The sequence below is a fragment of the Ceratotherium simum genome, chromosome 1 (genome assembly GCF_057802395.1).
Source record: "Ceratotherium simum simum isolate JZ-2026a chromosome 1, ASM5780239v1, whole genome shotgun sequence".
NCBI lineage: Eukaryota > Metazoa > Chordata > Mammalia > Perissodactyla > Rhinocerotidae > Ceratotherium > Ceratotherium simum.
In genome coordinates this window covers 18,120,863-18,134,934 of record NC_141900.1, presented here as the reverse complement: position 1 = coordinate 18,134,934, position 14,072 = coordinate 18,120,863, and the positions used below count along the sequence as shown (strand labels likewise).

The window sequence follows — 14,072 nt, the reverse complement described above, 5'->3', positions numbered from 1 at the left end:
GGAAACGCTGCGCCCCGGAAGCCTTACCCCAGTGCTCTTTGACAGGCGGCAAAGTAAAATAAGTGTTTCTCCGTTTAGGTGTGAAGAGAAAAAATGACATTCCAGTGGGTGGCGGTTGCAACCTTTCTTTACGCTGAAGTAGGACTCATTTTAATCTTCTGTCTACCTTTTATTCCTCCTCAGAGGTAGGAAACCTCCAAATCGTTGCAATGATAAATATATGATTAGTTCCTTTAGACTGCTGAGTGTAATATGGAAAAAGTTTCTCAAGATTAAAAAGTTTTGAGTGCTGCTATATTATAAAAGGTGTTCTTTAAAAATAAACTAACCATTGGACAGATTAAGTAATAGATAATGACAGTATTAAAATATCATTGTATATGAAACTTTTTATTATATGTACAAATAAATTAACTTTTTCCCCCTCCCTTCTAAAAGGAAAAGGGCCTAGTCCTTTTGGTTCTGTTGACCACGGATATAACAAAGCAATGGTTATACTTTTAACACCTGTCTTGTCCATCAGGTTTTACCTTTGTTTTATTGCCCTGAACTGGAACAGTGAACTAAATAAAGATAAATGATAAATTATGTTTACAGCACAGTGTGCGTGCAGAAATGTTTCATTGGGGCAGCGGAATGACAATTTTGAAACTTAAGCCAATAAATGATTCTTAGTTTTGGCCTTATGTAACCAAGAAATAGTTTCATTAATGTTTAATAGCAGTTTTACTACCTTCCCCCCCCCGACAGAATTCATGAGTGTAAATTAAAGGTGCTGATATAAGAAGTATCAGAACCATACATTAGCATTAGTTCCTTAGTAAAGGACCATGAGGATCTTTAAGTACTAAGTATTTCAGTTGAAGCACTGGCTCTCTTTACCTTTGTAATAATGCACTTATTAGGAGTTCAGTTTTAGATGCAGAAACTTGATAGTATGAATGGTGAAATACACTTGTAATAAAAATGTTGCAAGACATTTGCTCATACTCATGGAGAAAATCTTTCATAAATGAGATCCCAGAGATAACCCGCCAAAGTTTAGTAAGATCCCAGGACTGGAAGAGACTTATGCAAGTTTTTACCTTGGCTCAGGGTCCAGCTAGTCTTTCACAGCTAGTCTTGCTTCTTACCTAGATTTCTTCTCACTTTTGTCCTTGTCTATCAGCTGTACCATCACTTTTTTTTTCCTTACTAAAGAAAAAAATTGAATCATACTGTAGGAAGGGGCCTTCAGAGATAATTTTGTCCAACCCACTCATTCTGTAGATCATATACTGAGACCCACAGAGAGAAAGCAGCCTGACTGAGGCCATCTAGCTGGTCTATGGCAGATTCCAGACAAGATGCTTGCTTTTAGTCTAGTGCTCTTTCTGCTCCATCACCTTACCTCTCATCCTGTTAATTTTGTTTCAAATCCTCAGTAACACCTGTTTTGCTTTTTGGTAATACTTGCAACACTAAAATCCTATATTCAAGAGAAAGATGTTATGTATAAACATTCGATTTATGAATAAGGCTTAAGAATTTGCAAAAAAATATTTTTTCTCTGATCTTTTCTCCATCAAAATGATCTGTTATCTTCCTGCCAAATATAATTTTTTTCCTATCCTGATCAAGTAGCTACTTGGTAGGTGTGTGTGTATGTATACACATTATATAAATGTATCCTCATGTACAAACACATAAGAAAATATGGTGTATATACACACAGATTACAATATGTCTGTACTGTGTGTATCTACATGTTTTTATCTTTTATATCACCATAATCTTCAAAGAAAAGGTTTCAGTCTTCATTTAATACTCTCTCTATTCTTTTCTTACATAACCCACTTGTTAAAGATACGTACTCAGAAGTCAGACTGCCTGGGTTTATATTCCACCTCTGCATGTTACTGTGTGACCTTGGGCAAGTAATTTACCATCTCTGGCCAGTTTCCCCATCTGTAAAATGGAAGTTATGCTAGTATCTACCTCATATGGTGATTGTGGTGATTAAATGAGCTAAAACATGTAGAAGTGCTTAGAACTGTAGTTTAGTAAGGACTCAATATATATTACCTATTGTTAGCTCTTCCTTGATTTGAGTTTTATTATCAACTGCTAGTTGTTCCCTGTAGGGGTCTCTTTTGTGTTCCCTTTTATACTGGCCCTTGAAGAAATGTGAATTTACATTTGGACCTAAATCAAGGTATTGCCACTTATGTTCTCTTTCTACAAATATAAAATTTTTGTAGTGTAAAATTTGAAGTGTCCTTGGAATTGGAAACATAGAGGCAAAAGGAACTGCTTCATCTATGTCAGTCTCCCTCTCTCCACCAACTTCAAATTATTAAAGTTGTTTTCAAAACTTATTTAATACTTTGTCATAATCTTAAAGTGAAACTTTAAGTTGTAAGTGCTTGATGTGTATTTAAGTGCTTATTATTTTTGTATGTCTCCATTGGACTCAGTTAATGTGTTATTCATTTAAAATGCCTATGTATGGGCCGGCTCCGTGGCTTAGCGGTTAAGTGCGGGCGCTCTGATGCTGGCAGCCCGGGTTCGGATCCCGGGCACGCCCCAAGGCACCACTTCTCCGTCCAACCCGAGGCCGAGTCCCACGTACAGCAACTAGAAGAATGTGAACCTATGACATACAACTATCTACTGGGGCTTTGGGGGGAAAAAAATGAATAAATAAAATCTTTAAAATGCCTATGTACAAAGTTTGTTACCTTTCCAATTGTGTGATGGATTACTTTGTCACTCTGCTGTTTATAATTCCTGCTTCCTTACCTCTGTGTCTTTGCTTATATTGTTCAATCCATCTAGACTATTTATTTCTCCATTTCATCTCCTCTATGTTCAAATCTCGATCTCGGTGGTAATTACCTGGGTATATATATGTAAAATGTCATCAAGCTATATGTTTAAGATTTTTGCACTTTACCGTACCTCAATACTTTTTTTAATCCCCTCGTGGTGAAGGCAGAGAAACTTTTTTACTTGGAGTAGATGTTAATAGTGTACTGTATAAAAATAAATAACGCAGAGTTTGGCTTCCCTACTCTTGAAATGTTGCTAATTGTTAGACCAACAAGTCTTTATTTCTGAGGTTTTTCTTTTGTTTACTACACTGATTAGAGAAAAGATGTAAAGTGATAGCTTCTTTCAGCAATATAACATTTTACTATAAGAATTCCTTTTTAAGGTTTTGATCATGTATATTTACTTTAAAAGTTATTTTCACTTTAGAATATTTTAGCCACCAGACAGAAGATAATCAAATGTCAATTTCTTATTAAATTTGAAAGAGTTGTTCTTTATTTCATGAGACATTCTTATGTGACATAAAAAATTAAATTTCTGTAATTCTTTTCATTTACTAGTTACCAAAATGTTACTTCAGTATTTCTAAAGTATTTCAAAACCTTCTTTTGATTTTTTACCTAATGTAATTGTATTGCTTTGCAGATGGCAGAAGATTTTTTCATTTAACGTGTGGGGTAAAATTGCAACTTTCTGGAACAAGGCTTTCCTTACTATTATAGTCCTGTTAATTGTTCTCTTTCTAGGTAAGTACTAGATTCCTCCGTTGAATAAGTGTAACTCTAGTTTTTTTTTTAATTAATGATTCATTGGTTTTTAATTAACTTGATGTTGCTGTTGATACGCAGTTGACTTTATATAGTGTATTGATAGTACATGGAATTGATATTGATACACAGTTGATAGATATTACTGTTCTGTATGCACAAGCATAAAATTCAGCTGAGTGCAGTGATTCTTAACCTCTTTTAAGTTGTTTTAAGATTTAAATGCAGCAATGTGTAGCCCACTTTTCAGAGTTACCAGTTATACAATCCTTTGTTACTGTGGTAACCTAGGCACCTGGGGACTTAGCTGTTAGGGAGGCAAACAGGAATAGAATCATTAGACCCTCAAAAAGAGTCCTAGATGGATGGTGTGAATCTTGATTGGAACCTGGTTGAAAAACTACAACACAGACATTTGGGCAAAAATTTGAATATGGACTGGTTGTTAGATAATATTAGGGAATTTTTATTAAATTTAGTTATAATAGCATTGTTATTATAGAGCAGAGGCCAGCAACCTACAGCCTGCGGTCCAAATGCTTATTTTTGTAAATAAAGTTTTATTGGAACATAACTATGCCAGTTTGTTTACATATTGTCTATGCCTATTTCCATGGACAACTATAGAGTGGATAGTTGGAACAGAGACCCTGTGGCCTGAAACATTTACTATCTGCCCCTTTACAGAAAAGGTTTACCAACACCTATTATATAGGAATAGGTCCTGAATCTTAGGAGATGCATGCTGAAATATTTAGGAATAAAATGTCATGATATTTTCAACTTACTTTCAAATGGTTAAAAAAAAAAAACAGATAAAGTAAATATGGCAAACAGTTAACAATTGTTAAATTTAGGTGGTGGAAATATAGATGTTGATTATACTCGGCTTTTAGCATGTTTGAAATTTTCATGATAGCAAGTATCTTTGAAATTAGAAGAAGAATTTCTTGTCAAACCAGAAATTCCATGAGTCTTAATAATTACAATGTTTTTTAAGAAGAAGTCACTGAGCTCAAAGAAATTAAGTCATTTGTTTTAGATCAGTCAGCTCCTTCTTGGCACTTCAGCTTTTGATACACATTGTAGATCACGTTTTCCCTCAGAGTTGTGTTGTGGGTTAAGTAGGTTTTACAGGGGCCATCTTGGAACCGTTACCACCGTGTATGTTGTACATGTTTTGTGAGAAAACGTTTCCAACTTTCCAAACGTCGAACCTCTGATATGGAATCCTCTTTGTAAAACTGGGAACAGCTGGTGTGAGAGAGTGTAAGTAGGTAAATGTATCAAGATGTGAATGGGTTTGTGCCTCATTTCAAAACGTCAGTATTTGTCTCGTGGTACATTATTGTTAATGTATCGATTGACTCTCCAACCATATAAGAAATAACGTGAGTAAAGAACAGTAAGGACAACAGGTCCCAACTCTGCCGCCAGCTAGCTAAATGACCTTTGGAATGGCATTTCATCTCTCTGAGTTTGGTTTATCCTTTTGCAAAGTACAGAAAGAGGAGGAAATAATTTCTGCAACTCCCAGTAGCTCTAGAAGAGTATTGTAATCTTCTAACTCTAAAATTGTCGCAAGAATTTTTACTGAAACTGCCACATACCCATATAAGGAAGGGGAGCTGTAGTCAAGGGTCTTTTGGTGAGGAAGAAAGGGGAATTTATAATCAAGTATGGAATTGTTTCAGAGCAACCCAGGGAAGGAAGGAAGGAAGCCAAATTCCAGAGAGGGACTAGTCCCAGGAACTGAAGTGTCCTTTTCATGTCCTTTTCTTATCCTGCATTTCTCCCTGGGTGTACTTCATTCTTGCTTATCTTTATGGACTCTGATACTCTATTCCCAAGGCAGAAAATGGGCACCACACAGCTGCCAAGTGTTATCACTCCAGCCATATGCAAGAATTAATTACCATTTCTGAATCCTAATTCCAGTTCTAAGGGAAAAAATCAGACCAGTTAGCACCAGGTCTCCAACCCTTGTCTGGTAAGCTGCGGCCAGGAGTTGGGGTCACAAAGCAGAATCATGACTGCTGGCTGGAGACTACATCTGTGGGCAAAGTGGGTAGTTAATTACCAGAGAATAGGAACACCAGGGATGGTTAATGCAGGAGCTTTAACCAGGGATGGTAAAGGCAGGCAGATAGAGACTTACCCTTTAAGCCTCAGTGTTTCCATCTCAGGATAGGGTAATAACACCTACTTCGCTGAGGTGTTTGAAGGCTTAAATGTGGTAATGTATGTAAAGTATATAGGCAAGTGTTCTTGTCCATTAGAATGACAGTGGTGTAAATAATGCAAAACCCCAGTAGATTACTCAAGCTTAATGTATATTTTACTTTGGAATATATTTTATTTTTCTTGTTGGTTGTCTCTCTAATAAGGTAATCATTACAAGATGTTTCCATTCCTAGAGCGAATACTGACTGAAAAGCATGTATGCATCTGTACGTGTTTTGTGGGTGGAAATAGGCAGAAAGGAAGCAGGAAACCCAGGAATATGTTTAGTATCAGCAGAAATGCATCCCGGGAATTTGAGAGTTTCCACAGTGATCTAAAAAAAGACTCTTTCCACATGGTTTATAGAAAACCGACTATATGTTACACCCTCTCCTTATTGTTACCCCCATTCCACTTTCAGACATGGTCTGCTTGTTATTATACAGGCAATTCAGGCAATTCGTTCTACAGGTGGGTTTGTATAACCATTTACGTTTATAAACCTCTTTGATATTATTGGTTAATCTTCAGCATTTCTGCATAATGGATCCAGGAGTTGTTGCCGAGGAAGCTGAATCACAAGCGTCAAGACCCTTCATAGTACTATTTAGTTTCTCTGGCCTACTCAAAATAACTCATAAATACTATTTTGTTTGTTTGGGGGGTTGTTTTTTAGTGGTTGGCATGCACTTACTATATTACTGAGACAATCTGAGAAATGACAAAGGGGAAATAGCCATTAAAACCAAGGAAATTTTTAAAAAATAATTTAACAGACTACTTTTTATAGCTCTATGCAAATAAACTTGCAAAACTAGATGAAATGAATAATTTTGTAGAGAAATATGATTTACTAAGTAAACCCTAATAGATATAAAAAATTTAAGCAGACCAGTTTCCATAGAAGAAATACAGAAAGTTATCAAAACTCTCCCCTCCTTCAGAAAACCAGAAAATTTTGCAAGAAATTCTACCACTTTCAAAAGTAACTCTTGTACATAGGACTCAAACTCTTACCTCCTTGGTGAGATATATTCTAAGAACAATAGGGATTGCAAAGAAATCTGAAACTGCACTTAGTTTCTTTGCTAGTAATTTTAAAACTATTTTCTGTATATTGCAGCATAAAGCAAATGAGTAAGTATGTTAATGGTATCAGAAACTAAGATTTTTCAGTAATAGAAATGGCATACAAATATGAAGTCAAAAAATTAAGAGGCTTTTTTTTTGGAGTGGTGGAAATGTCTTGGAACTAGATAGAGGTGATGGTTGCACAACATTGTGAATATACTAAATGCCACTGAATCACTCACTTTAAAGTGGTTAATTTTATGTTATATGAATTTTACCTCAATAAATTTTTAAAAATAATAATTTTTTAAAAGACATAGGAGTTCTGGTTTTGGTCATGGCAAAATAGCTTGTATTAGACTAACCGTCCTATAATAACAGTTATGAACTCTGGACAAAATACGAAAAACGTATTTGAAGGCCTGGGGTTTGAATGATGTGGAGAAACTGGAACCATCATACACTGATTGTGGGCATATAAAGTGGTACAGCTGCTCTGGAAAACAGTTTGGCAGTTCCTCAAAAACTTAAACATAGTTACCAAAGACCCCGCAATTCCACTCCTAGGTATATACCAAAAGAAATAAAAACATAGGTCAGTACAAAAACTTGCACATGAATGTTCATAGCAGCATTATTCATAATAGCCAAAAGGTGGAAACAATCCAAATGTCCATCAGTTGATGAATGGATAAACCTAATGTGGTATATCTGTACAATGAAATATTATTTGGGCATAAAAAGTAATGGAGTACTGGGGGCTGGTCCGGTGGCATAGTGGTTAAGTTCATGCCGTGCGCTTCGCTGGCCTGGGGTTCGTGGGTTCATATCCCAGGCACGGACTGATGCACTGCTTGTCAAGCCATGCTGTGGCAGCGTTCCATATAAAGTAGAGGAAGATGGGCATGGATGTTAGTCCAGAGCCAATCTTCCTCAGCAAAAAGAGGAGGATTGGCAACGGATGTTAGCTCAGGGTTAATCTTCCTCACAATAAATAAATGAGGAAAAAAAGGAGGGAGGGAGGGAGGACTGATAACCTGCTACATGATAGATGAACCTTGAAAACACCATGCTAAGTGAGGGAAGCCAGACACCAAAGACCACATAGTGTATGATTCCACTTATATAAAATGTCCAGAATAGGGAAATACATGGCAACAGAAAATAGATTGGTAGTTGCCAGGAGGTGGGGGAAGGGAGAAATGGATATGGAGTTTCTTTTCAAGTTGATGAAAATATTCTGATATTAGGCCAGTGGAGGTACAAGCAAGTTAGACTGCTCCTTTAATGTAGCCATCAGCATTCTTAGGAAAGAGTTATTGCCATACAGGAGAGAGATTCCAGTTAGAAAATGGGGTCATTTTAACTATTATTTTACTTTATTTTGTTTTTTTAATAGCTTTATTGAGATATAATTTACAAACCATAAAATTTACTCCTTTAAAGTGTATAATTCAGTGGCTTTCAGTATATTCACAAAGCAACTTTGACAATACAATGATGATAAGTCCTAGATGAATAGTAAAAAACAAAAATGCTGTTACATTCAAAGTTCACCGCTAGTATCCATTTACAGAGCATCTGTTTTGAGCATGGTACCCTCCCAGGTATTGTAGAGGAAAAGACAAAAAGAGAGCCCCTACCTAAAGTTCATTATTGAAAAGTTACGTCAGTTATTCTAAAACTGCTTCCCATTTAAATAATAATTTTACATTCTTAAAAGCCAAAAATAATGTTTTCTCTTTTTCTTTAATAGATGCTGTGAGAGAAGTAAGGAAATACTCCTCTACTCCTGCCATTGAAAGGAGCTCAACCAACAGACCTAGTGTTTATGAACATACACAGATGAAACTTTTTAGGTCTCAAAGAAATCTTTACATTTCCGGATTTTCATTATTTTTTTGGTTGTAAGTAAAAAAAAAAAGCACAATGTAAGAACATGATTTATGTTTCTCTTTCTCATTTTTTCTACCTATACTATAGGTTTTTTCCTGTACTATGTAGTATACTAACAGCTTCATAAAAGAACTCAGATGATATACCCAAATAACAAACAGTGGTTATGGCTTGTAGGTTTGTAGGTTTGATAGATCCGTAAGGCCCTGAGTGATCTGTCCCCTCTTCTTTCTGGAGCCTTGTCTCATACTGTTCTCTCATGTGTACACCACATTCCACCCACACTGAACTTCACTGTTCATTCATTCGTTCTCGCAACAAATATTTATTAGTTCCTATTGTGTACCTAGTTCCCTCCTGCTTCAGGGTCTTCACACCTGCTTTTCCTTCTGCCAGAACACTCTTCCCCTGACTAACTTCTATTCATCCTTCAGCCCTTTTCTGAGGGAAGCCTTCTGTGACCATTACTCCCCCCAAAGTAGGTAAGCCTCCTGTTTCATGCTCCCATGGAACATGTACATACTTTTCTTTCAGGTATCACTCATGGTTGTAATTAAATACTGTTAAGTCTTGGCTCCCCAGCTAGAACCTAATCTCCTTGAGAGCAGGGACCTGTCTCATTTCCTGCTGTGTCCCCGGTGCTCAGTACAGTGTTTAACACTTAGCAGCTGCTGAGGAAATGTCTGTCAGAGGAATAATTGAAGATATGGATTACTACTTCTGACAGTGGAAGTTACCCATAAACACGTGTGAATGAGCAGTTTTTGGGCTTGGCCAGCCTGACACAATGTTCTTTAAATAGAAAACTTTGAACTGGGCCAAAAAAAAGACTTCTCTTACTGGCCCTGCCACACTGTCTGAAATTTTGTTTCTGCTCCTCCTGGCTAAATACCTCTACAAAGAATTTAATTAAATTAATAAGTACCACTGAGCCTGTATTCCAAATATTGGTCTTCTAACAAAGATTCCAAAGGAATGAGACACAGGCTTGTCTTGACTGGAAGACTTGGATTTTAAAAAAAAGCACTGTCCTCCTTAAACTTCACCTCCCTCCACCACACCCATACCTAAAGCAGAGTCATTTGACAATGACTGTTTTAAAGTCACAGTTCCTGATGATTGGTCTAGTTATGCATTACTCTGAGATTTTTTTTTTTTTTCCCTAGAGTATTGAGACGTCTGGTTACCCTTATTACTCAGCTGGCAAAAGAATTGTCAAACAAAGGAGTACTTAAAACTCAAGCAGAAAATACTAACGAGGCTGCCAGAAAATTCATGGCAGAGAATGAAAAACTAAAACGGGTATTTAAATTTTCTTTTTAAAAATTTGCATAAATGTTGTTATTCCCAAGTAGTGGTATATTATTTTTCAATATCAAAAAGAACATTTTCATAATTTTTATAAGCTACAGAATGATTGTTTCAAATATATTTTATTTTTTAGATTTGTTTGCTTTCACAGTTTCCCTCCATAGTAGATTAATGCTATTGGACCTATGTCCTGTGATTCAAGGAGAAAACAGTATTCTGGGAATATGAATTTTAATTCTTTCATTACCGTTAATGTTACTTTATAACCTAAAGCAAGTCTTTGTAAGTCTCTTGTTTCCATTTCCTTTTAAGTTAAATTATTTTTTTAAGCCTGGTTTTTTGGTTTTCTTTGAAATGATGGTTATGTAAGAATCAAAGGAAAGTAGTTGATGTTAGATTGATGACTGCATATTATAATATTTAAAATCTTTAATTTGGTGATGCTGCTGATATTCCTTCTTTGAGAACCCTATGCTGTCCTTCCCCTGCCATTCAGGGAGAGTGTGAATCAAGTACTGATGTTTTCCCCATTAAATAAAAAGAAGTACAAATGAAAATGAAAGGTACAGAATTACTTTGGGTATTTTGTTTTCCTTAAGTTTAAAATATAGGAGTCAGGGCCGGCCCCACGGCTTAGCGGTTAAGTGTGCACGCTCCGCTGCTGGCAGCCCGGGTTCGGATCCTGGGCACGCACCGACGTACTGTTTCTCCAGCCATGCTGAGGCTGCGTCCCACATACAGCAACTAGAGGGGTGTGCACCTATGATGTACAACTATCTACTGAGGCTTTGGGGGAAGAAAATAAATAAATAAATAAAATTAAAAAAAATATATATAGGAGTCAAATCTTGTAGCTTGAATGTTTTCAGTTCATATTAAGCCCCAGAGTTTTGCTAATTCTGCTTCTTAGAAAAAAGAATCGGTGGAACCATTTAGAAGGGAAACAAATTTTCTTGAAGAAAGCATTCCTAAAATAATGCAATAAGATTGTTTTCCTATTATAAATTAAAGAAATACAGTCAATTATATATTACTTAAGTTATATTAGTGTTAAATGTATTGTGAGTCTGACAGTAGAGAATTAAAATCCTTATCCAAGTCCTAAAGCAAGAACTATAAGCACCACTTTGCATCAATTCTAAATAAGTTAGCTATTACATAGTACAATATAAAGCTTTGTAAAACCTATTAAATAAGGCAAAACTAATTGCAAAAAATTGTGTTTGATGCTGCAGTATCATGGTCACCTATTCAAAACTCATGTTTTACTTCTTATGATATCTAGTTATTTATAGTACAACAAAAGGGTAAAGAAAGACCTTTTGTCATAGAAACATAATTCGAAAGTGTTTCTTTGGGTAGATTTTAACCAGCATCTTTTAAGGAAACTCTTAGAGACTAAGTACCAGTTTATTTATTTATTTATTTGATTTTTTGTATGTGTGAGGAAGATTGGCCCTGAGCTAACATCTGTTGCCAATCCTCCTCTTTTTGCTTGAAGAAGATTGGCCCTGAGCTAACATTTGTGCCAGTCTTCCTTTATTTTACATGCGGAACGCTGCCACAGCATGGCTTGATGAGTGATGTAGGTCCATGCCTGGGATCCAAACTCGCAAACCTTGGACTGCCAAAGCAGAGCTTGCCAAACATAACCACTATGCCACCTGGCCAGCCCCACCAGTTTATTTTTTTACTTTGTTTTGTTCTATTTTGAAAAAGCATTGAGGGCTGGCCCCGTGGCTTAGCGGTTAAGTGTGCACGCTCCGCTACTGGCGGCCCGCGTTCGGATCCCGGGCGCACACTGACGCACCTCTTGTCCGGCCATGCTGAGGCCACATCCCACGTACAGCAACTAGAACGATGTGCAACTATGACATACAACTATCGACTGGGGCTTTGGGGAAAAAAAGAGGAGGAGGATTGGCAATAGATGTTAGCTCAGAACCAGTCTTCCTCAGCAAAAAGAGGAAGATTAGCATGGATGTTAGCTCAGGGCTGATCTTCCTCACAAAAAAAAAAAAGAAAAGGCATTGATCCATAGAGGTTTTGTGAATTTCCCTTTGTAGTAAATATAGGCCTTGAAAATCAAGCTGTTCATCTTTGTGTGTTCAAAAACAAGCAGTAAGTCATTTTTGCTTTTTTTGGAATGTTTCAGCAGCACAATCAGCCTCATTTTGTACCTTAATATTATTTGCTTCATTTTCCATTGGTCTCATTATCACAATGGTAAAAACAAAAACAAAACCCTTAAAGCTTTGATTAATGTATGATGGCTAAACTCAAAAGTACACAGCCTTGAATGTGTAGACTTATCGTGTAACTATCTTGGTTTAAAATTATGCCCATCGTCACAGCTAACATCATACCCAACAGTGAAAAACTGAAAGCTATCCTTCTAAGAACAGGGACAAGACAAAGATGCTCACTCATGCCATTCTTATTCAACATAGTGTTGGAAGTCCTAGCCAGAGCAATTAGGCAAGAAATAGAAATAAAAGAGATCCAAATTGGAAAGGAAGAAGTAATACTGTCACTATTTGCAGATGACATAATTTTTTTTTTCAATTATTTTATTGAGGTCATAATGGTTTATAACATTGTATAATTTCAGGTGTACATTATTATTTATCAGTTTCTGTATAGACTGCATTCTGCTCACCACCAATAGTCTAATGTTTATCCATTGTCATATATAGCGGATGATGTAATTTTATATTTAGAAAATCCTAAAGAATCCACCAAAAAAAAAAAAACTATTAGAAATAATTAACAGGCCGGCCCTGTGGCTTAGCGGTTAAGTGCTTGCACTCCGACGCTGGTGGCCCGGGTTCGGATCCCAGGTGCGCACCGACGCACCGCTTCTCCAGCCATGCTGAGGCCGTGTCCCACATACAACAACTAGAAGGATGTGCAACTATGACATACAACTATCTACTGGGGCTTTGGGGGGAAAATAAATAAATTAAAAAAAAAAGAAATAATTAACAAATACAGTAAAATTGCAGAGTGAAAAATCAACATACAAAAATCAGTTGTGTTTCTCTCTGCTAACAGTGAACCAGCAGAAAGAGAAATCAAGAATACAATTCCATTTACAATTGCAACAAAAAGAATAAAATACCTAGGAATAGATTTAACCAAGGAGGTGCAAGATCCATGCACTGAAAACTAAAAAACAGTGTTGAAAGAAATTGAAGAAGACATAAAGAAATGGAAAGATATTCTGTGCTTTGGAAAGAAATTGAAGAAGACATAAAAAAATGGAAAGATATTCGTCTAATTCATGGATTAGAAGAATTAACATACTTAAAATGTGCATGTTATCTAAAGCAATCTACAGGTTCAATGCAATCTCAATCAGAATCCCAATGACATTTTTCACAGAAATAAAACAATGAATTCTAAAATTTATATGGAACAACAAAAGACCCCAAATGGCCAAAGCAATCCTGAGAAAAAAGAACAAAGCTAGAGATATCACAGTCCCTGATTTCAAAGTATACTGCAAAGTTATGGTAATCAAAATAGCGTGGTACTGGCAGCAAAACAGGTACACAGATCAGTGGAACAGAATTGAGAGCCTAGAGGGCTGGCCCAGTGGCGCAAGCAGTGGAGTGCGCGTGCTTCGCTTCGGTGGCCTGGGGTTTGCAGGTTCCTATCGCGAGCGTGCACCGACGCACCACTTGTCACGCCATGCTGTGGCAGCGGCCCATATAAAGTAGAGGAAGATGGGCACAGATGTTAGCTTAGGGCCAGTCTTCCTCGGCAAAAAAAAAGAGGAGGATCAGCATCGAATGTTAGCTCAGGGCTGATCTTCCTCCCAAAAAAAAAAAAAAAAGAATTGAGAGCCTAGAAATAAACCCCCACATCTATGGACAGCTAATTTTCGACAAAGGAGCCAAGAACATAACAATGGAGAAAGGAAAATCTCTTCAATAAATGGTGTTGAGAAAACTGGACAGCCACGTGCAAAAGAATGAAATAGACCAT

At 36.6% G+C, this 14,072-nt stretch overlaps 1 protein-coding gene across 4 annotated transcripts in view; it reads left to right on the top strand.

Annotated features, from left to right (window-relative positions):
- Positions 1-14,072, top strand: part of LOC101404496 (B cell receptor associated protein 29) — a 49,484-nt gene that overhangs the window by 889 nt on the left and 34,523 nt on the right. For all 4 annotated transcript variants that reach the window (XM_087438415.1, XM_087438313.1, XM_087438372.1 and 1 more), the window contains exons 2-5: positions 79-185; positions 3,460-3,560; positions 8,632-8,782; positions 9,938-10,073. In XM_087438415.1, coding sequence (XP_087294541.1) covers positions 94-185; positions 3,460-3,560; positions 8,632-8,782; positions 9,938-10,073 — 480 coding nt within the window. In that variant the 5' untranslated portion in view covers positions 79-93. The remainder of the gene's footprint in view (positions 1-78; positions 186-3,459; positions 3,561-8,631; positions 8,783-9,937; positions 10,074-14,072) is intronic.